The 22,405-nt window shown below is 45.7% G+C and overlaps 1 protein-coding gene across 2 annotated transcripts in view; it reads right to left on the bottom strand.

The window, feature by feature from the left end:
• Nucleotides 1–22,405, bottom strand: part of EGFLAM (EGF like, fibronectin type III and laminin G domains) — a 149,070-nt gene that overhangs the window by 15,891 nt on the left and 110,774 nt on the right. Inside the window, exons 13-17 of one of the 2 annotated variants that reach the window (XM_016153845.2) lie at nt 18,865–18,990; nt 17,472–17,715; nt 14,006–14,117; nt 9,648–9,764; nt 7,001–7,181 (exon numbers count right to left, since the gene is read on the bottom strand). In XM_016153845.2, coding sequence (XP_016009331.2) covers nt 7,001–7,181; nt 9,648–9,764; nt 14,006–14,117; nt 17,472–17,715; nt 18,865–18,990 — 780 coding nt within the window. Of the gene's footprint in view, nt 1–1,879; nt 6,051–7,000; nt 7,182–9,647; nt 9,765–14,005; nt 14,118–17,471; nt 17,716–18,864; nt 18,991–22,405 lie in introns of those variants that run through there. The other variant, XM_016153847.2, reaches the window with a different exon arrangement.

Here is a 22,405-nt window from a genome sequence, read left to right on the forward strand (position 1 = left end):
GAAGTGTGAGAAGCGGGGCTCTGACTTGTTTTTACAAATCACCTTCCAGCGTCATATTTCACAAGCTCTTCATCATAATCTCATGAAGTCGCAGGTAGCATGGAAAAAGGGAGGGTTGCTTAGTCCCGCTTTATAAAAGAGAAAAACGAGGCACAGAATCATCAAGGATTTGCCCAATATCATACAGCTAAGAGAGCAACAGTTCATCAACCAGAGTGGCTCTCTTTAATTCTGGTCCTCGGCCCACTTCTGACTTTCCAATATTTTAGAAGTGTACTTCCTTTTATTCAACTTGTCATCACTTTGTTTTCCTGAGTAATCATCCTTTTCCACACGGTTAGCAAAATAACAGGTTATATAGTTGTGTTTGGCATCAAAAATTGGGGATAATTTAGGGGACTTCTGTCAGAGAGGTAACAGCCATATCTCTTTCCTCTTTCGAAAGACACAGATATGGCAGTTTAAAGAAATTAAGGTAGAATTAATCTCATTTCAAAGAAATGTACAAAACAAACAAGAATTAGTTTCACAAAATATATGTAGTCGATGCAAAGCAGACATGAAACTAAGGACTCTGCTATCCCCAGGGGAGAACGTGTATAATTATTCAATACCATGAACAACAGGAGAGTTTAAACTTAACTTTTAAACATTTAAAAGAGAGAAAGAGAGAGAGAGAGATAAAGCAAACCCCAAAACCCAATGACATTGGGCTTCCAAGTATAAGTTCCTATGTTGGCAGGTCACCCATGGCATGTTCCCAAAATCTTTTCATAAAAAGTAAAAATAAGAAAAGAACGAGAACAAGAAAAACAAAGGAAAAGAAATAAAAATTTTAAAGGTAATTTCTGAGGTAACTATCCAAGAAATTGCTTTATTGCTCTCTAAATCAGCACAGCCCCGGCCAAGGGGCTGCCAGCCGAGGGCCTATTAGCGACAGGGACAAAGATAAAAGACTTTGGAATCTAAAAATTCTGTGCCTCATCACCAGCCTCTCTCCCTTCTGGTTAAAGTGGGTAGGAGGAAGAGGGGAAGAAAAGAAAGGGAAGTAGAGAGAGGAAGAAAGCGTGGGATGCGAACGGGCAAGAATTGAGAAGAAAGACAAGTGGGTAGAGGGGGAAAATGCCAAGAAGGAAAAGGAAGAGAAGGCATTAAAAAAATAAAAAGAGAGAGAGAGCAGCCTGGTGGACAGGCAGCCCCTGGGCAAGGAATGGAAAAGGAAAAGGTGCGGAGAGAATGGACCCAGAAGAGTAGAAATAGAAATGAAAGGCAAGCGTGGTGGATGAGAAGAGAAATCAGAACACAAAGCTACAGGAGGTGAAAGAGAGCGCTTAGCCGGGGCGGCGGGCTCTAAATTTCGGTCGACTAGTGTTGAGAAAGGAGGAGGAGGAGAGAGAACAGCCAAGCTGATGGTGGAGCCTTTCCCACAGCTAAACATAACCAAAGCACCCCTGCTGGCTTTGGCTCACCCCAAGGGCGAGAGGCACAGGCAGGCCCTGTCCCTGCTGTTGTTGGCTATGGCCTTGGGCCTGTGGCCAACAGCTATTGCTCTCCTGGACTCCTTGAAATGGTCAGGATGTGCTTGTCACGCACATTAGCTCCGCACACGGAGCCTCAAAGGGGTCTGCGCGAGCCCAGCCGCCTGCTGAGCCCCCTAGCTCAGGAGCTCAGGTGCTTCCTGAGGGCCGGCTGGGACTCATGTGTTCTCAGGGCTGGTGCTTTTGGAGGGAGGATTCCCACCCCACCCCTGCCGGGTATGTCCAAATCCCACGCCACTCACCCCAGTTACCCTCTGTGTGTGGTTGGCCTGCATTGTGCCCGCGGCCTGGCCAGAGCCCAGAGCACTTTCACAGTCTCTCATAGGACTTACTGTACTTACTATTGAGGCAGTAGTTCCCACACTCTGCCATGTGCCAGCGTGAAACAGAACAAGGAAAGTCAGAATTTCACAGTCATTGTAAAATCCCAATTACTTTGGTTGCAGATCACTGGAAACCAGCCTTGTTCCTCTCGTAAAGCCCCGCCGAGGGCCCAACTCACCTCCCAGTCTGGGCTTAAAGGTGGGGGTGAGGGTGGAGGTGGCAGTGGACCAAGAAGTGTGTATAATAAGTTGTCTGACACCTCTGAGGCTCCCTTGACCTTTCCAGGTTTATTCTAAACCTGGAAAAACAGTTCCTTGCTAAAGAGTTACTTACCTTGTCAATGATTATTACTTTGCTTGGCTCTAGGCTGCATGCAAGAAAGGAATGATAAGCCAGCCAGCTGCCTCTTTTCTCTCCAGAGTGGAAAACATCACCCTAATTCCCAGCCCTCCCCCCCTTTGCAAGATTCCGGGGCTCCAGCTATCTTGTGGTTAACAAAGGGCAGGGGAACCCTCCAGAAATGACACCACTGAATACAAAACGTGAAAACAGACTCACTGCAGTCAGTATATATGGATGTGTATTAATTCCATCCTAAAACAGTGACTATCTAGCCCTTTCTGGCTCTTTGGTGTTTGTTTAAATATTATAAACATGATTATATTTTAACCTAACCCTTTATACCCATTTTTGTCTATGTTGTCTTCCCCGCCCCCTTCTGTGGTGAAGACCTTACTGATGATTAATCACAATGTGTTTTTGTCACACCCTCATGTTTATACCCGAAAGCTTGTGCCTCTAGCAACACAAAAAACACCCCAGTGGAGAGCAGCCCCTAAGCCAGGCGGAGCGCATTTTCCACTGGTGGGACCTGAAATCCCCAGTAGACTCTAAAGAACTGAAATGAGCGCTGGCTCCTTCACACAGCCAGCCACAGGACCGTCGTGAAGGCCAGACCTGGAGCTGCTGTGCGGCCGCTTTCCCAACCGCCAGGGCCCCTCTCAGCAACATCCGGTGGATGTCCCTGCAGCCCGAGGAAACTCTTTCTACCCCACACAGCTCGCTCACCCACAGGGGACGGTACTCCTTGGTACCGAATTCTTGTTACGTGAAGCAGACTCTGTAGCCGCAAAACAAACCAACAAAAATCTCTCTCTACACTACCAGCCATCAGCTATCTAAACACCAACATCTAGGCTGAACACTCCCCAATTTTTTATTGTTTAATCATACACCATACTAAGAAAAGAAATTTCCTGTAGTACACATATTTTGTTAATCCATGTTATGTTATATACTGGGTTTTCTTAAAGTATGGCCTATATTTATTGAAGCTATTTTTCATACACTGGGACCCCCCAAAATTCATCCACATCAGACCCAGCAATATGAGGTGAATCTACTAAATACAATGTATAATGTCCTAATTGTTGTGTAGGTGGTAAGTCCATATAGATCGGGTCAGATCCCATCTTTTAGGACCCGGCATTCCTAACGACAGCTGTGCCCTAAGCCCAGGCCTCAGTAGCTATGAGTGTCCAGCAGCGAGGATCAGCTCACCTGCTGCAGGGAAACACCCCCATCTAGCGGCCGGTGGGGTCCTACATGGTCTGAGCCCAAGCTGTTCCCAGGAACGAAGGGAAGGGAAGGGAGGACTAAGGCTCCCAGTTCTTCCCCAAGTAGTCTGTCAGTTGGCTGGGAAAACCCTAAGAGAAAACAGCTGCACCCTGTACCCTTGTTCTCGACACTCAGAGCATAACAAAGGCTCTGAAAAGTCCCACAGAAGAGAAAGCTGTTTAACTGTGTTTATCTAGCATTACCCAAACTTATTTGACCACAGAACCACCCTCGCGTTTTGTGTATGCGAAGGTATGTGTGTCCATCTCTGTGTGTGTACAAAACACTAACAATATTCCTTAGAACTTAAATTTTTGAATGCACTTTGTGAAATTGTGCTTTAACTTATTAGCAACTTACTTAGATGTAAGAGCCATGGGCACCGCGACACAAGATGGATAAATTTGGATGAGAGTAGAAAAAAGAAAAAAAAATCCCTAGGGACGGCAACTACTTTTTTTTTTTTTTTTGCATAGGGAGGCCTTGTTGACACCTCTCTGGTGAGATGAGAAGGGCGCCTCTGTATTGGGGTGCTGCTTTGGGTGCTGGGGTTTGAGGTGGAGGAAAACACCTAAGAGGGAGAGCCCCCAAATGAAGGTGAAGTGATCACCAAAGCCAAGAGTTATGATTCTTATTGGCACCTGAAGTCATGGCTGTGAGTTAGAAGCTCTGGCTCCTGCTGCCCTGGGTGGGTTCCCAAGATTGGGACAGTTAGCCTCCATTTGCTGCAGCTGCTGCTTCAGGGAGCTGACAGTGCCCTAAAATTGCAGCTCCAGGACTCAGGGGGTGCACCATGCCCACCTCTGTTAGGCTCTCCTATTCCTGCCCCTGACCTTGCAGGGACAAAGGGGGCTCCCAAAACCATCATAATGATCTGAGTGCCTAGAACTGCTCCAGGATTTGTCTGAATTTAGGGCCTCAGCCCCCTCGAGCCACCAAGTGGTGAGAACAAGTATCCAATCTCCTGACCAGCGCCCTATTGGAATTCTCCTGCCTGCCACGAGTGCTCTAATGAGGTTAGAGAAAACCAGACTCATTTAAGATCCTAAAAACTAAATTCCTGATGGGGACGGTGCCCCCTGGTATGAACTGAATGGGGCCTGGTGCTGGGGATTTCGACACGATGTTGCTCAATGTAAAAGGTCAGGTTTAACTTCTGTGGGGAATACTAGGAGTAGGTTGCCGCTTTTGAAGGGTGACCTGGTTTTCAGGCAGAGAAAGAAAAAAAAAAAAAACATTAACTTTTAAATACATGAGGCTATGAATCATCTTGCTGGCTTAGGCAGCATTTTCTCTCACAACCAAGAATGGCTTCTACCCACTCTTGGTTTGTTAAGCTAAGGATTTACCCAAACTTTTAGGATGTTCTCTTGCATCTCTACGGAACAATCGTAGTTGCCCATTTCTCTTCCTCTTTTTTTTTTTTTTTTTTAAATTTCAATTCTTACATGAGACTAGACGAGTTTCCCAGTACAACAGCAGTTTGTGTGGCAACTGGGGCCTGCTCTGTGCCTACTGGGACCTGGAAAATTTGTCATTAACAGCAGCATCCTGTACCCAGAGCCCCATTAACCTTCTGAAGGCATGTAACAGGAGACGAAGTTAAGTAACACAGGCCATGCCTCCCAGATATGACTCTTCCTAGCATCGGCGATGGCTACCATCGCGCCAGAAGCCCTATCTTTATTTCAAAGCGCAAGGAGATACTGATACAACAGAAGGGCAGCTGATGGCTCTATCCCTATGTGTTTCAGAGAGAGGCGTAAATGCCCCTCCAGTTCCCCACGCCACCGTCCATTCCTTGGATCTTCCCAGGAGGCCCAGACCCTCACCAGAGTGCTGCCCCTTCGTTCTGGTAGATTTGTTTCTCTTCGAACCCGAACCTATAGTTACAAAACTATATAAACTGTGAGCTCTTTCTATCTGTGATGGCCAATGTTCTGTAACAGGAAAGGAGCATTAACAAGATCACACACGATCCTTTCATTCTTCCTTTATTTCCCAAAGCTAACTGTCACTTAAGCCCGGACTTTATATATTGACTATCTGTGCTAGTGTTTACAGCAGAAGCAAACTTGAATTGCTTATGGTAAAACGGAGACCTAGGAAATTTGAACACTAATGTGTGAAATCCAAATCCAATTTTCTGAATGAATGGGCCACTCTCAAACTAAATCTCTGCAAGTATGAGCTATTAGCTAAACAATAATTTGCTTGTTAGAATCCTAATCAGGCTCATTCACAAATGGATCAATTACTCTTCTTTGGGGGTTTATCACTAGGATGACGCGCGTTAATGAATATATTTCACGTGATTTGTCATTCAGGTTTCAAAATTCATTTAAATATTATTTAATCTTCCAACTGGCAAATTGGCATCTTTCATATTTTCTATGACTGCTGCAAAATAATACCTCCTATCCTTCTGTACACCGAAATATCTACCTGTAATTTACCATTTCCTCTAAGCCCTACTTCTGACAAAACTCAGGAACCCAGAAACAAATAGGAAAGAAAGAGAGTATATTCCTACGCTAAGGCTGGCTGCCTTATTTCTGTCAGGGCTGCCTACCTTTTATTATTATTATTATTATTATTAGTTCCCAAAAAGGTGAGGCCATCTTGACATTCTAAACAAGAAAGTCCATATGGCTCAACATGATGGCCATATGTGGACAGGCCTCATCTAGAGATCAGGCCATGGCCCCTGCCTCCCCTGAGCAGGTGTGGCTCGGGCTCAGGGTCTATGGCCTGTTTTAGCCTTCAGACAAGGGCAGGCTAGAAGCTGAGTACCTCACAGCACCTGCTAATGATAACAGCTACCATTGGTTGAGTACCTACCTACCAGCCATTCTTCTAAGAAATATGTACTGTTCAATTCCTCATCTAAAGAATATGCATCACCTCATTTTAACCTGCACAAAAACCCTCTGCATTAGATACTATTGCTATTATTATTCCCATTTTACAGATGATAAAACTGAGGCACAGAAGAAACTTATGTAGAAAGGGAAATAGCCCTCTGCGGAAGGTTATTTATGCTTTAGTTTGCAGCAATGAATGTACAATTTACATTCTTCTGTATTCAGCAAGATGTGTCAGATTTCTCTTTATAACATTCACAGGCAGGAGTCAAATATTTAGTCAAAATATTTATCAACCTATAAAACCTAGGCACCTACCTGGCGGGGTAGGTAGGCTCTTGCAGTGGCTCAGATGCGGGGGTCTTGGAAAACCCCCTCCATTATGGGCTAACCTTTGGTCTCCAGACCATGAGGGGAATCTCAGGGAAGGAGCCAAGGCAGGAGGGTGGGAGAGCTATTTACCTACTGTTACAGAAATATTTCGGCATTTTAATTATTAAATAATTATAGTAGTTTACATGTAATTAACCATCTAATACGTTATTGAAATCATCGATAAAAATAACCAGTACAATTCTTCCCTTAAGAGTGACAGCCCACCAACGATCTGTCCATCCCCCTGCTTCTGGAAGCCGTGCCCGAGACCCCCGCAGGTACCTTTCTGGCAGTGCAGCCCCTCAAAGCCCAAGGGGCAGTCACACTCGTAGCCCTCCTTCCGGGGCCGGCACCTGCCCCCGTGGGTGCAGGGGCCTCCCACGCAGGGGTGGGCCGCGTTCTCCACGTTCACGCCCGACGTAAAGTCATGTTTCACATGGATGGTCCGGTCGTTCAGGACGATCTTGGGGAGAGAAAACGTAAAGAAATTCAGGAATTCCAGACCTTTGCAGTCCTCTAAAGCTTCCCTCAGCACACTAACCTGAACTACGTGCAGTGAGGGAGCTTTCAGAATAAGAGAAAGTCCAGTTGCCGCCTCGACAGTCAGTCTCGTAAAGTGACGGAGGAACTGCATTAATGACGTTTGGCACATGGGAGACTCTGCGGAGTAAAGCATCCCCGGGTTCTGGAAGACCTGGCCACTCCGGGAGGGGGTAAGGGAGTTCCAGTCAACACCCAAGTCAGGTTTGCAACCCGGCTGCATATTAGTGTCGCCTGGGGAGTTCCAAGAAATATACTATTGCCCAAGTCCCCCACCAATCGACTGAATCAGAATCTTTGAGGGTAAGACCCAGTCATCGGTAACTTTTAAAAGCTTCTCAGGTGAGTCTAAGATACAGCAAAGGTTGAGAGATGCTGTCATAAAGCTGAGTAGGGAAAAATCCAAAGCGAAGTGCTATGCGGGCAGGAATCTCAGAGGGGGCGAAGGCGGTGGAATCAGAAGCTTCTCGCTGTACTGCTCTGTTCTTTTGACTAACGTTCTCGTGTAGTCTTCTCAAGGTCCATCAGCTGGGCCTTCCCATTGGCCCACTCACTCCTGCAGTCCTCCTCCCCTGACATTCTTGAATTCCCTTCCTCTCCACATTCCCTTCACCCATTACGGGAAAAAAAAAAAAAGTGAAAGACCATGTTCTTAGCACTGCTGGGCATACTCACAAAGACAAGAGTGCCCTTTTGCCCACACCCCCTTTTCCCTGCAATGGGGCGCTGGAGAAACTGATGAATTGTAGGGAGAGTTTACTGGGCTCCCCGGCCCCAAATAATCAGACCCAGTGTTTTCAGCCCTTGATTCAGAGTGTATATTTACCCTGAGCTATTGATGTTTCAATGTCTTGCATGCTTTGCAGAAGTCAGCCACAGAGAAAACACTCCCCAGAGGAACCCACACCATGCAGGGAGTCCTGAGCAGTTAGCGATGGCTCTTTCTGCCACAAATCCATGTTTCCACTGGTCTGCCTAGTCCTTGGAGAGTGTCAGGAAAGCTAGGAGAAAACTTTGTCCCAGTCTTGAATCTCAGAAGCTGCTAGAGTAGCCAAAGTCCATCTACAATCTCCCCTTTTCATGCTTCGAGTGATGGACTGTGAAATTCTATATGTGCTCGAGACAAGCCAAGAATGGCACCGTTCGCTGCAGGATAAGGCACAGCCAATGACTCTGTCATTGGGAGCGGAGGGTGGCCTTTCCAGGAATTAAAGAGGAAAGGGCTGTGTGTGCTGTGTGAAGGCGAAGGGGTGATAAAACCTGACAAGGGGAGGAGAGGGTGAAGCCTCTTAGGTTGCAGCTTGCTTCCTAAGTGAGATTTTCAACACATGATTAAACGTGGCCAATCCCACTCACAGAGGGGACAAGGGTCAGAGCTGAGGTGTCACTGACAAAAAACAAAAAACAAAAAACAAAAAACAGTTCAACAGCAAAGGGAGACACATCAGTCAACAAATATTGATTGCCCAGACCCCACATGGGGCTACAAGATAAGGACAGAGCCTCAGGGGCTCTTTCCAGCGCCAGGATGAGCAAATCATGACAGGACCTTCCTTCGCCTTACCCTTCCTCGTACTTTGCCTCAGGTTTGAAAAGGATCAGTGGCCCACATCTCACCATTGGTTGCCAAAGGAAAACAGGACGACACTAACATCCAAGAACCGAATATGCTTTTCTCTAAATCCTTTTTTCCCTGTATTTTCTGGTCCTGAAAATCTGGGCTGGCAAGTCGACCTGCACGTCTGTTGCAGACAGAACACACGATTCTCATATAAGAGAGATGGGCAGCCCCACGAGAAGGACTAATTGATGAACATGAGCGGGCTGAATGCCCTGCATCTTTTACGAACTGAGTGGTTTTTTCCTGAACCTTCTCTGGAAGGACTCTTTATTCTATATCTTAAGAGCCTGGTTACATGATTGATCAACAATTGCTAAATTCTAGAGATGGGGGTGGGGGGTGGAGGTGGGAATGAAAGTTGGTTCTTGCCTTGAGCAAACTTCATATTAACCCCAACGAGAAGCATAGAGCCAAGAATTGCTATTAGATCCCATTCCCTTCCTTCCCTTTTGTAGAAATATCTGAAGCAACTTGAGGCCAGCTGCCTCCTTCGAAAAAGTCTCAGGACATTTTGGTGGACTTGCTGTAAAAATTCATCTTTATCAGGTTGCATTCATGTTATGTCTGCCGGGCACAGACCCAGGGGCAGACGTTATGAGGAAGTGGGGTTGGAAAGCTATGCTGTGAGCATTAAAAAAAACAAAACCTTAAAAATGTTAAAACTTCCTCAAAGTTTTTTTGGGGGGGTGCAGCAGTTGGCACTGATCACTCAGTGCCATATTCTGCAGTCGAGGTCACACAATCAACATGAGAAAGTGACGCCTGTACCTTCTGGATGCTCCCACTGAACGGCTTGATGACGCCCGAATTCTTCTTCACTTCATCGTAACTGGGGACTCCGCCAATAAAAATGTCCGTGTTGCACTTAATTTGGGTGAAGCCGCCCTACCAACAAATTAAAAACACAACATGGCATAGCTTCAGACGAGAATGATGAAGGCCACACGTGCCTTGGTTTCCTCAAGGCCCATCACGACTGTCTGTCTGTCTGCATGTCAGCTCGACCCCCATGTTGCTTTGCATCGCTGCTTACCACCTGTTTGAACACTTGTGAATTTCTTAACCTCTCTGAGACTGAGTCACATCATCTATGGCATGCGAAGCATAACAGCTACCTCATGGTGTGTCACGAAGAATGTGGTGGCCGGCTCCTTCAGCAGCACCCCTCTCCCTGCAGGAAGATTACCTCCGATCTGCTGATCTCAAGTGGGGCCCATACTTGCTTTAGTCAAGAAAATGTGAGCAGGAGAGAGAGGAATTGCTTCTGGACAGAAGCTTTCAGATGTGGGGAGTGGTTCGCCACGCCCTCTTCCCTGACCCCAGTTCCTTCATACTGGGTCTCAGATGAAAGCCGTGGCTGGCCATTGATGGACTTGTAGCGTGAGTGTGAAATGAACCCTTATGATAAGCCGCTGATATCTGGGTGTTGTTTGTGACTGACTGTAGCACAGACTAGCCGATCCTCACACTGAGATCCATTTATTTCACACTTTTCCCAGACTTGTGTGCACACTCGCATCCCAGCATGGCTGGCTATTGTTATATTTGGTAACGGTAAAGGTAGAACCTCTTTAGGCCAAGAGAAAGAGAAGGCCTGGCAGTGGGAGGTATTTCTTCTTATCAGCTACAAGAGATAGAGAAATTGTTCCATTTTCCAAATTCTCAGAGAACTCATTGTCAATCCCTCAAGGCTTGCTCTGCCTCTGGTTGTTTTGATAGCCTAAATGCCAATGGCTGGGCTACATAACAAGCTATGTATAATATTTAATGTCTACACTGCTTCAAACATGATTCATAGCAAAACATTAAAATGTTCTAAGATAATATAGAGAGATAAATTAAAATCTGAGATCTCTGGGGATGAACACACTTTGGGTAACGTAAGGTATTGTTTCCTTTGATTTATAGTAAAAGAAACACAAATAGTAGCAGCATTCAGTCATTTATGTGATAAGTATTATTGGGCACCTACTGTGGTCTCAGGAACTAAGTGCTGGACAAGCAACAGCAAATAAGAAAGAAGTCCCTGCTCCCCAGGCTTACACAGGGGGAATGCAGACAAGTAAACAGGCAGGCGAGCTTAGTCCTGTGAGGCCTGTCCAGGTGGCTATGGGTACACCTGGGCAGGGGCGGTGTCTTATACTCTACTACAGGTACAGAGAGTGGGGAGTGGTCAAGGAAGAGTTAGAATTGTAGAAATTGGACAAAGCATGAGGCAGAGGCGAGGAGGGACCAGATCACGCACACGGAAGAATTTGCACTCGACCCAAAAAGCAGTGAGTTTTATGCAGGAGAGAGAAGAGTCAGATCTGTGTTTTAGGAAGATCACAGGCTGGAGGAGGGAGACTGGTTATGGTGTCTGGGGTTGGGTCGGGTGGAGAGCAGAGAGGAGGATGCTCCACACAGGGGAGCACTCACAGTACCCTGCCCCCACCCTCCCCAGCAATAGCTGGGGGCATCTTGATTAGATTACAGGCTAAAATGCTTTCTGTCAACAACCTTCAGGAAGCTTTGAGGGTTCTTATTAAACTCAGGGAGGTGGGGCCATCAAAGAAGGGCTTTCAGGAATTCTTGTAGCCCAACAGAATATTGAGCCAGGCAAGAGGTGTCACTACATACCTATAGGCATGCCTCACTGTCTGTCTGCTCTTACCTGAAAGTTAAAATGATGAAAGGAGGGGAGGAAGGTTGCCAGGGTCAGAGGGACTGCAGAGAAGCAGGCTGTTTTGACAAAGCTTTAAGTTGCCGTTATGTTCAGGCAACAGGGCGGGGCCTTGTGGGGTGAGAGCAGATTCCTTTCGGTTGCTCATCAAAATCCTCCTTTTACCCTTCCTGTTGACAAGTTGCCACACCCACATGGGGCCGCAGGAGAGAAGCAAAAAGACCTCACCAAAATGAGGCCTTAACTGAAGTGAGGGGTTTCGTGTCTGGATCTGACACTTCCGTTAAGCTGGAAGTGGTTGGAAAACTTGAGTAACCCACCCGCCAGCTGGATTTTCTGGGGCACCCCGGAAGTACGGCACCTTGAGTTGAGAGCTGCCATAACTTGGCCCAACCCCCGGCTCTTGGTGTTTTTCATTGCAGTCAGCTGAGCAATGCAAGGGTCAGGGTTAGTGGACACAGACTCTCAGGAGCCCGGCTCCTGGGTTAGCCCTAGGAGTGTTCTCTAACCCCTGGCTGCTGGTCTCTAAGATCTAAGGCCACACACACACACACACACACCGCTTTAAACAGGGCATCACAGCTGGAGAACAGCTGGGGGAGCTTTGATGGGGCCTTCCCATTCCTGTCTCAGAGTGGCCTCAATAGAAGCACCCTCACACACACACAAAATAGCCACACCTTCGCTCCCATGTGTTTACTTACATCACTTTCCAGGTGGGCAGCACTCTAGTCAGCTGCATACGTCCAAATACAGTTCAAAAACCCAAAGGAAAGGGTACTGGCCCTACCCTATTGATTTAATTTTCATCCCCTGACATGGTGATAATAGAAACTCAGAGGTGTGGTGCCCTCTGTGTTGTCTCTTCACTGTCAGATCCCAATGGTAAATACCGTGCCCTGAAGAGGTCCTCATTTATAATCCAAGACCGTAAACCCTGCTATCTACAAATACTATCATTCTAAGCTTATGTTCCTGTTTTACAGATCTTTATAACTCAGGCCTAGAGAGGTACAATGCTTTTTAGAATTTATATTATTAAATGAACATCTAGTCAGTGACCTTCTAATTCTGTTTTAGACTAAAGTCAGCTGTTAGAATTTTCTGGATTCTACTAGAAGTGACTTCTGTTATCCCTTTAAAATTCATTTCCTTTCATCCATCTCCCTTTCTTCCTTCCTCCTTTCCTCCCTTCCTTCCTTCCTTCCTTCCTTCCTTCCTTCCTTCCTTCCTTCTTCCTTCCTTCCTTCCTTTCTCCCTCCCTCTCTCCCTCCCTCCCTTCCTTCCTTCCTTCCTTCCTTCCTTCCTTCCTTCCTTCCTTCCTTCCTTCCTTCCTTCCTTCCACAAATATATCTGGAGCATTTTCTAGGTGTGAAGGGTGCTTGTCTCTTGAAGCAGAACTCCGTTGGGGATTCATCTCATTCCCAAGGAGGACCTCCCAACACTGCCGTCTCCAAGGAAGCTTCTGGACATGTGTGTCCTTCTTCCTTCTCTCTTCAACCAGTACCTCTTACCCTGCCAAAAGTCTCTTTTCCTTTCTTTTTTTACCACCTGCCAATCCATTTTCCTAACAAAATACCCACATTCATTAACGCCCTCTTTAAATATTGCAATGCACAAAATTAAGACTGTTAGAGATTAAAATATTGGCAAATCTATTGTCCCCTCTATAAATTTTTTGTGTGTGCAGAATCCTGGTTGGTTATAGTTTAAAGCAAATCTCTCTTATTTCTTCTTTAAAATGTCATTTTCCTTTGGACATGTCCTTGGAAATAAAACTGTGGATGAAAGTTATAAGCTTGAGAAGAAATTATGAGTTCTTGAGGCAATGCTAGTATAATATGAACTAATAACAATAAGTAAAGTTACATAATGCTGACCATACGCTAGATACTGCTCTGTTTTACATATATAGTTATTCTAATTTGCACATTTCTATGAACCAGCACTATTATTATCACCATTACCTCCATTTTATAGGTAAGAAAACACAAACTCCAGATCTGAGTTCACACTACTGGTAAGGAACGGAGCTAATTTTGAACACCAAAGTCTGGTTTCAGAGCTTGTGTTCTTGTCAGATGTATGACCTGCCCCCCTCCCCCACACACACACCCCTGGCCCTGCCTCAGAATCTGCCATCTGACCCACTATACTATGTTACACACCCACATGAACAAAGGCGGGGGGTGGTAGTGAGAAGGGGAGGTGACAGGCAGCTTTTTAAGTACTGTAGTTGTTGTATTAGCTCATTTAATCCTTACAAGCACCCTGTGAGACCTCTAACTATTGCAGTTGAGAAATAGAAAAGTTAAGTAACTCACCCAGTACGGAGCTTGGGTTTCAGGCCAGGCAGTCTGGTCCTGGAATCCATGTACTTAACCACTATGCTTTTGTCTCCAGGGCAGGAAGAAAACAGTGACCCCGTCCACACTAATCATCAGAAGCACAGGTGTGTCCTTACCTCTGCCATGCCTTCCACTACCTTCTGCTTATCCACCTGTAAGATGCCATTCTTCGCTGTGCGAGAAACATGCAGCTCGTGCCAGTGGCCCAGGGTGAGGGGGTCTTCGCTCCTGTTGAAGGAAGGAAACTGAGCATGTGGGTTAGCACCCCTGGTGTTATGGGTAATGTTCATCAATCTAGCTGCAGTGAAACTGGAGTGATTCATCGGGCATCTCACCCTGTTCAGCAAAAAAGAAAACAATCATCCCTACTTAGTAAACACAGCCATGTTAGCTCCATTCATTGGACTCCTTCATGGCAGGAAAATTGCATTTATTATGTGACTTATTCCTTACAAAAGACATGAAATGTGAGTGGGATGAGCCTTGTTTTCTAGATGAGGAGTGACAGGAGGGTAAAATGATCATCGCTGCACACGAGCTTTGAAGAAGAGAAATTACATGGGCTCTGGTGTAAAACACAGATTCCTTGGTGTTAACTGAAGCATCCTTTGAAATGCATGGAAAAATAAGATGGATGGATGGATAAATGGATGGACGGATGGATGGATGGATGGACAGACAGATAGATACGACGATGGCTATATATGTGATAAAGCAAATATACCAAAGTGTTAATTGTAGACTGTAGGAAGTGGGTATAAAGATATTTACTGTACGATTCTTTCAACTTTTGTATGTGTTAGAAAATTTTTGTAATAAAACATTGAGTCAGGGACACGTTCCATGTCATCTGACATTGTGAAAAGGATTAAAAATACTTCAAAATTCAGTTTTTAACTCAAGGTGGAAGCACCTGAACTTTAAATAATATCGATAATAGTTTCACGCGTTACTTTTTATAGTGAGGTGTGCAAAAAGAGTGTAATTATTGCATTTGTATTTCTAACGACATAGTTCCTGGCCTTCGCTGCACCTCCCAATTATTTTGTGATCCTGGATCATCTTCGGAAAACCATCAGGAATACCAATGCGTGCAATTATTGAAAGGTCTTCACCCTCTCACTTGATTTTTTGCTCTGGCAAATGCTTTTGTGATTTGTCCTTAGCAATTAGGATTTAATCACCTTGGCTAAATCAATATGCAATAAAAAACCCAGCGGCACTTTTTAAGTGGCCCTGTCTCCATAATAAGTATCAGCTTCTTAGTCATGTTCTCGTCCTGCAGAGGTCATTCCCTGTCAATATGCTGATTCCTCAGCATAGCTATATCGATCACAGTCACCACAAGCTCATTTTAATTGTCTCAAGTTTTGAATCAAGCTCCTAATGAATTTGACCACCATACCCTTTTTCTAAATTTAAAATGATTTGGCCCATTCCACAACATCGCATAGTTCAGGCTCTCATGGAATTTTCTTAATTAAGCAGGAAGTCCTTCAATGTTTTCAACATAAACATCTTCCGAAGGGGCGGCTGAAACACCAACAGTGATCACAGTTGTCAGGTTACACTGGAGAGGGGACAGGAAAAGGAAGCAGATGGTTGTCAGGCTACCCTGGAGAGGGTATGGGACAGGGGGCAGATGGCCACTCGCTGTTCCTTGGGAACTCCGAATGCTCGCCTCCTTTTCATCACACCTAATACTCAAGAATTCTTTCTCCAGGCACCTTTCTTGACGGGCAGGAAAACAATAACTCTCATTTTTTAAAAAAAGTTAATAACACTCTTTGTCAAATGTTGGCACATAACTAGGAAAGAGAAAAGCTGGACTTTATGAGGTCCCAGGCATCGGTGACCACCACTGCAGAAGTGCAGGGGGCGATCCGTCCAGGAGGTGGGCTGATGAGTCTTGACCCTCCCCGGGCTCTTTCTGGTCATCCCTTAGCCAAGAGGAAGCCATTCGAAAGGACAAGGTGATGTGCAAGATGTCTTCCTTTCTCAACTTGACAAATAGTTCTAAGAGAATTGCTTAGACTGGTTTGCATAATCATATGTAAATTGAATCAATTAAATACCTACTAACATTGTCTTGAGACATAGGATGTTTCTGCATTTCTGCATAACCAAAGAAACAAAAATGTTTGTCCATTCCCCAAGGTGGGAGATGTTACCGATGTGCAGGAATTCAGTTATAAGGGCAAAAATGAACTGCCCTTTTGAAGAATTGTGGAAACCTAATGCAATAAGCATTTCCCTTCAGCTATGAAAAATGACCAGCAATTAAGGGCAACACATGGTTTTAACATCCCACCCACATGCTCTTCCTAAAAATGACAGTCCAGCAACATGAATGAAGATTGAATATGATCTGTGATTTCCTTCAAAACAACAACAAACTCACTGAATTCCTGCTGCAGTGCGCCATAGAGCAAAACATCCCAGTGAGTTTCAAAAGTAAATTTGACAAACATGGAAACAAGAAACATGTCTGCATTAGGTTAGCGGGGCTCCGACTTGAAGGTAAAAACTACCAAGGGAGGAACAGTTAAGAAGAGGAGACACAATTAAATAATAAAAACACCTGCCCCTACCAACCACAGGCTCCGAGGGGCTCATGAAGGTAGCGACACACCTAAGGGAACAACTGCTCTGCCACATAAATTAATAGAATTAACTAGATAACAGAAGGAAAGTTTTGGCGACTCAGAACCAAGTCTGCAGATACCAGCAAGTACTTCAGAAGCACCTATTTACTGCTATGCTGTTGCAATCTCTCTTCACATGGCCTTCTTGAGCATATTGGTCAGAGATGGGTCTTTGCAATTGCTGATGATTCATTGTCAGAGACTTGCTAAACAACTAGTCACCATCAAAGAAATAGTGCAAGAGGAAAGTTGAAATTTAAAGTGTGGTCACCAGGACATTTCTGTTCATTAAATTTCTGTTAATACTTTTTTACTAGTCACTTATTTGCTGAGCGCCCACCAAGTGGTACTCTGGGCAAGGTGCCGATTAATTAAAATTCATCAAGTTTCTGCGGATGGCATCATGTAACCACAGGTAGAAATAAAGGCAGTTTACTGCCATCCTGAAGCAAGCCCATTTTCCAGGTTTGAAGGAGAAAATAGCTATTTGCTGCGTAGTTATTCGGGCAAAGGAAAACTTGCCAGCAGGAGAGCTTGACCTACAGCAGGGGTCCCCAACCCCCAAGCCTCATATTGGTACCCTCTGTGGCCTGTTAGGAACCAGGCTGCACTGTAGGAGGTGAGCAGCGGTTGAGCAGAAGAAAGCTTCATCTGGACTTACAGCTGCTCCCCAGCGCTAGCATCACTGCCTCAGCTCCACCTCAGATCATCGAGCATTAGATTCTCATGGGAGCACCAGTCTCTGGTGTCAAAAAGGTTGGGGATCGCTGAACTATATAGCATGTCATCTGTATGAACCAGGACAGGTTTCAGAAAAGAAAAGTATGTAGGGAAGACAGGAAGGTACAAGCTATTAGATGACAAATTCGTCTTCTTCTAACATGTCTGTTGTTTGCCTTTTTGGGGGAAAAGGGTCCCTAAAGGTCTCAGCCCTTACCTGAGAACGCCGGTCCCAGAGCCACAATCAAAGCGGAACTCCACATGGCCCCCTGCCATGTTGATGGACAGGAAGTCTTTGCTGTTTGTGTCATAACTGTACAGGAGTGTGCCATCACCCGAGTCTGGCCGAAATGTGATCTCGAACTCCATGAAGGAAAGGTAATGCTGGGGCTCCAGTGGCCAGGGCGTTGCAGCATAGGATCTCAGGGACTCTCTGAATTGAGGAATGGTCAAGGTGAAAGCTGAAGAAACAAGCATGTCGTTACAAATCCTTCCGTGGCAGACCTTTCTGTGTTCTTTCCCTCCAAGGCACAGAGCTAAACCACATTTCTAAGCTGCCCTGCAGTTAGGCGGATGGCATAACTGAATTCTGGCAAGAGGGATGTGGGTGGGAGTATTATACAGAACCCCATGTTTGACTCCTTGAACTTCCTTCCATCTTCCCTCACCTGTGCTCTCTCTTCCCTCACCTGCTGTCTGGATGCAGGAATCAGTGGAAGACTATGAATCTCTAGCGGAGCCACTGGAAGGCAGGCACCTGTGTCCCTGAATGACTGTGTGGAGCAGAGGCTGCTCCACCATCACAATCACCTCTGACCAGCAGCAATGCGTAATGTAAGCAAGGATCAGCCTTTATTATGTTAGCTACAAAAATATGAGATGGCACGTAACAGCTTTGGCTTACCCTGACTCATACATGCTCTTCTAGGTGACATGAGATTTGAGATTATACACTGTTAACAACTTTTCCCCAGGATGTTGACTGCATTGTTTCTGCTTTAAAATTTTCCATTATTTTCCACTTATGTGTGCACATGTGTTTACATGTATATGCACATGTGTATATATATGTGTGTGTGTGTGTGTATGTGTGTGTGTGTGTGTGTGTGTGTATATATATATATATATTTTTTTTATGTGACCGGTATCTCCAGTATTGCAAGGTGAAATAATTCAGTAGAACAGTACAAAGCAAAAGAAACAAATTCATTTTTGTCTCATCACATTGTTAATGTTTCTGTGTATATCTTCCCAACCTGTTCTCTGAAACTGTCAGATATCTAAGGATCATGAGTTGTAAATGTTTCGAATTCAGTCTAATACAGACCACAGGCTTTTCAAAGTTATTTGAGGGCCAAGAGAAGCCCATCAAAGCCTGGCCCGGGAGCATCTTGAAATGAACATATCTTTGGCTGGTTCAACATTCTGATACTTGAAGACACTCCAAACTAGCAAAAAAAAAAAAAAAAAGATTCTCCTATCCCTCCAAACAAGCAATGTTAATGCCATAAAAATGTATGGGGCTTCACTAAAAGTACACAGATGAAAAATTACATCGACGTGAATTAACATGCAGACAGAACTCGTCAGCAATGATGCTTCTTCCTCACCATCTTCGCAGTGTCGACCTTTAAATCCAAGGGGACAGAGGCAGATGTAGGCGTCGGCTCTGTCTGCTGTGCAGGTGCCACCATTGATGCACGAAGCTTCGTCACAGATCCCACTGCTGCATTCGCCTAGATGCAGAATGGAAATTACAGACTGATTCATCGCGTGAGCCAGTGCAAGACGGTGGCGCCGGCCACGCCGACAGCTCACGGCTCTGAACAAACACAGTGCAGTTCCCACTCCTCTTTATTTGCACCTCTGCACAACTGCGAACCAGCTTACAGAATAAGCGGAACCTTCCCTTCCTTTTAGTTTGATTCTGGCTTATCCTTTAAAACATGGTAGACACAGTAAATCACATAATACATTGTTGGGCAATTTTATGCCCACTGGTGGGGATGACTTCATTGTTTCTGCTTTAATTCATCTCTCTGTTAGTCCCACAAGAGTGAGTTTCAATCTCTTCGATGTCAATACAGTGTGTATGTTAGAAGTGTTCTAATTTATGCAGCCCCAATTATCTTAAGTGCCTTGTTGGTTGAAAGATGAAGCCACCAAGGTAAGCACTGAAGGAATTAAGCAGCCATGTCTAAGCTTATAAACGGGCTTGAACTGTGGACACTTCTGTCTGGAGCAGGGAGGGGGAGGGAGGGCTCCATAATATCTCAGCATGTGGTACCTCAGAATCCCTATTGCTACCTCAAAGTTATGATTTCATGAGGGACAGGAAGGTGGCTGCAAGTAAAACATGCTGAAAGGTTCAACATCAGATGGGTTGGTTAGTTCTCTTAACCAAACACATATCAGAGAGAGTGTACTTGGTCATCTTCAAGTGTAAATGACCAGACGAAATGAAAACAAATTGACTTTTCCTGAGCTGCTTTTCTTCTGCTTTTTTGGGTCTTCCTTCTCTTCCCATGTATAAGAAATAAATTAGACAGATGGGGCACAGTTTGGCCCAGAACTACATAAGTGACTACAAAACACTTTTTTTTTCTCGGGATGGAGGCAAAGGGGGATGTCTCTGAGCAGCGAGGGGTCCAGCTCTGCACCCACAGTCTCTGATGCTGTGCTTGCATGAGCTGGCTGTTCCTCCTGCCACTCGCCTGCCCCCGCCCCCGCCCCCCACCAAGATGAAGAGCCCTCCTTGGCCTGAGTGTGTCATTTCTGCAGGGTGAGTCTCTTATCCTTTCCTCATCAGTCATCTGTGTTTGCTGAATCAATCCAGTCTTTTCATAAAGCTGCCTTGGGAGGAGAGGGAAGGGCTGGGCAGAGTATGTACCCAGGAGAGAAGAAGGACTTCAGGGACTGATACCAAAGTTTAAACAAAGCAGTTCCATATGGCTTCCTCCTCTGCTGGGGGTGGGCTGGCCTCTGTGAATTCCAGCAGGGGGCGCCACTGGGAGTTTACACAGAAGCGACCACTGGTTGTTTGTTCAGCCACAGCCCTGACAACACTGCCGGCATTCGGTCCACAGAGAGGCTGACTTTGATCTTGGATCGTCAAACTCTCGCAGGTCCCTGTGCTTCACCAATATCTGTGGGCTGAGGTGCTTCGTCAGAGAAGGCATGGTCCCACAGGAAGAAGTGGGGTCCTTGGGTTATTTTAGACACACGTGGAAAAAACTTTTTTACAAATTTGCATCGTAGCTTCTTTTTAAGAGGTGGGAGTTGGGGGGAGTGGGGGGGGGGCGGGGCGCGTGAAAGCCAGCCAGAGTTGCTTACTTGATGCAAGCAGTGTTTCAGCAACATTATGCTGGCAGTGGTCTCCAAGAGAGATTGTGAGTAATGGGTGTGGGAAAAGGGAAAGAAACCCTGCAGGAAGTAAAGCCGTGCTGCATGGGGTCATGGTAGAGGAAATGGAGAGAAAGCGAAGAATCAAAGAGACGTGGGGAAAGAAGAAATAGGCAGTTCATTCCAGAGGCTAAAGGTGGACATCAGCATGACCTCAGGGTCTCTGGTTCGGAAGACGAAAGAACAGTGGCCAGAGTAAAGACATGAGCACACTGTGAATGGGAACGGTTTCTGAGGTGCAGAGGAGGAGCCGGCTTTTGCTCAGCTGAAGCATCAGGTGACTGTGGAAACATCTGCTGCTGAGCCTCCTGGCAGGAGGGGATTCTGCTCACCAGTGAGGGCTGGAGGGGAAGCGCCAACCCTCCTGCCCCTACAAACTAGAGGCTCCCTGAGAGAGAGCAAGAAGAAAGGGCCCCGTGGAACTCCCAAGGAACCGGAGAATGTGAGGAGCCCACAGAGAATGAAGACAAAGGGAGAGCAGGGGAAGTGCCCTGAGGGCCCAGAGGAGGGAGCTCAGGGAGGAGAAGCAGCAGAGAGAGAGGATGCGCTGCACGGTTTGCAAAGACAGGATGACTCACGGCAGGTTTGCTGCACATGGGGAGGCAGAAGTCCCAGCACCAGAGTGTCAGACAGAGGCCTGGAAGGGTTGCTGGACTCAGGTCTTAAAAGAGAGGAGAGAGGTTCCCCGAGTTCCCAAACCAGAAAGGTAGCAGGGTCGAGGGAACATGGTGCTGATTTAATCTTTGGAGGGGACCTGAACAAGTGTGAGTAAGCTAGAGGAGGGGTCCATGAACTTTGATGGAAAAAAATATATATTCAACTTTATTTCCCTAATTTCCACTGGAACTGAGCACTTCCTTCAATTATAGATGCAGCCAACAAAAGTCTAGATTAGCAGTTCTTGTGACTTACAACCAACAGACCTGAGTGACTGTCATAGCACATTCCATTTGTTGCAGATATCTTAAAATATCATTTGTGCTCTTTATCACGTTGAAATCATGTGGTTATTGCACCCACCATTAAACAACCCTGTTCTGTAAATGTTTTGTAGAGAACCACCTATATTATTATAGTGTCACAAATTTTTAAATATTTTATCGCTCGGGTTCAATATAATTGTTTCCTGTCATGTTATATTATTCTCTTCATTTAAAAATGTCACTCTGATAATAGGTCCACAGTCTTTAGCAGACCATCAAAAGGTTCCATGGCACACGAAAGATTAAGAATCCTTAGGTTGTTGAGAATTGAAAATCCTGGCAGCAAGATCCCAGGGGCACAGGAAAGGATGGGTGCAGAGTGGGTGAATGAGTTAGCTTTAGAGGGGAGGAAAACTTTCAGCTATTGAGAGTGGGAGGAAGGAGGTACAAGGTCATATATGGCGAGAAAGCTGGCAGGACCTCATCATTAATTCATAAAATAACTTTCATTGGCACAGACGCCTACTATATATCTACCGGCCTTTGTGTAAATTTAGACAAGATAATGAGTGAGGGGCAGAAGAGAAATCAGGCTCCCGAGGTGGGAAGAGAAAGTGAAACGCCACTGAGTGGAGTACGTGAAGGAGGCGGACGGTGGGCAACCTCCCTGCCCCTCACCCCCTGGTCCAACCCAGTAACTGAAGTTCATCTATTTCCTCTCTAAAGACCTATCGAATCTGCCACCACGGCCCCCTGGATCAAACCACCCTGAGCTCTGACCCGGACCGTTGCAATGGCCTCCCAGCTGGCCTACATGCGCCCCCTG

This window comes from Rousettus aegyptiacus, unplaced genomic scaffold, assembly GCF_014176215.1.
Source record: "Rousettus aegyptiacus isolate mRouAeg1 unplaced genomic scaffold, mRouAeg1.p scaffold_m13_p_8, whole genome shotgun sequence".
In the NCBI taxonomy this organism is placed as follows: Eukaryota; Metazoa; Chordata; class Mammalia; order Chiroptera; family Pteropodidae; genus Rousettus; species Rousettus aegyptiacus.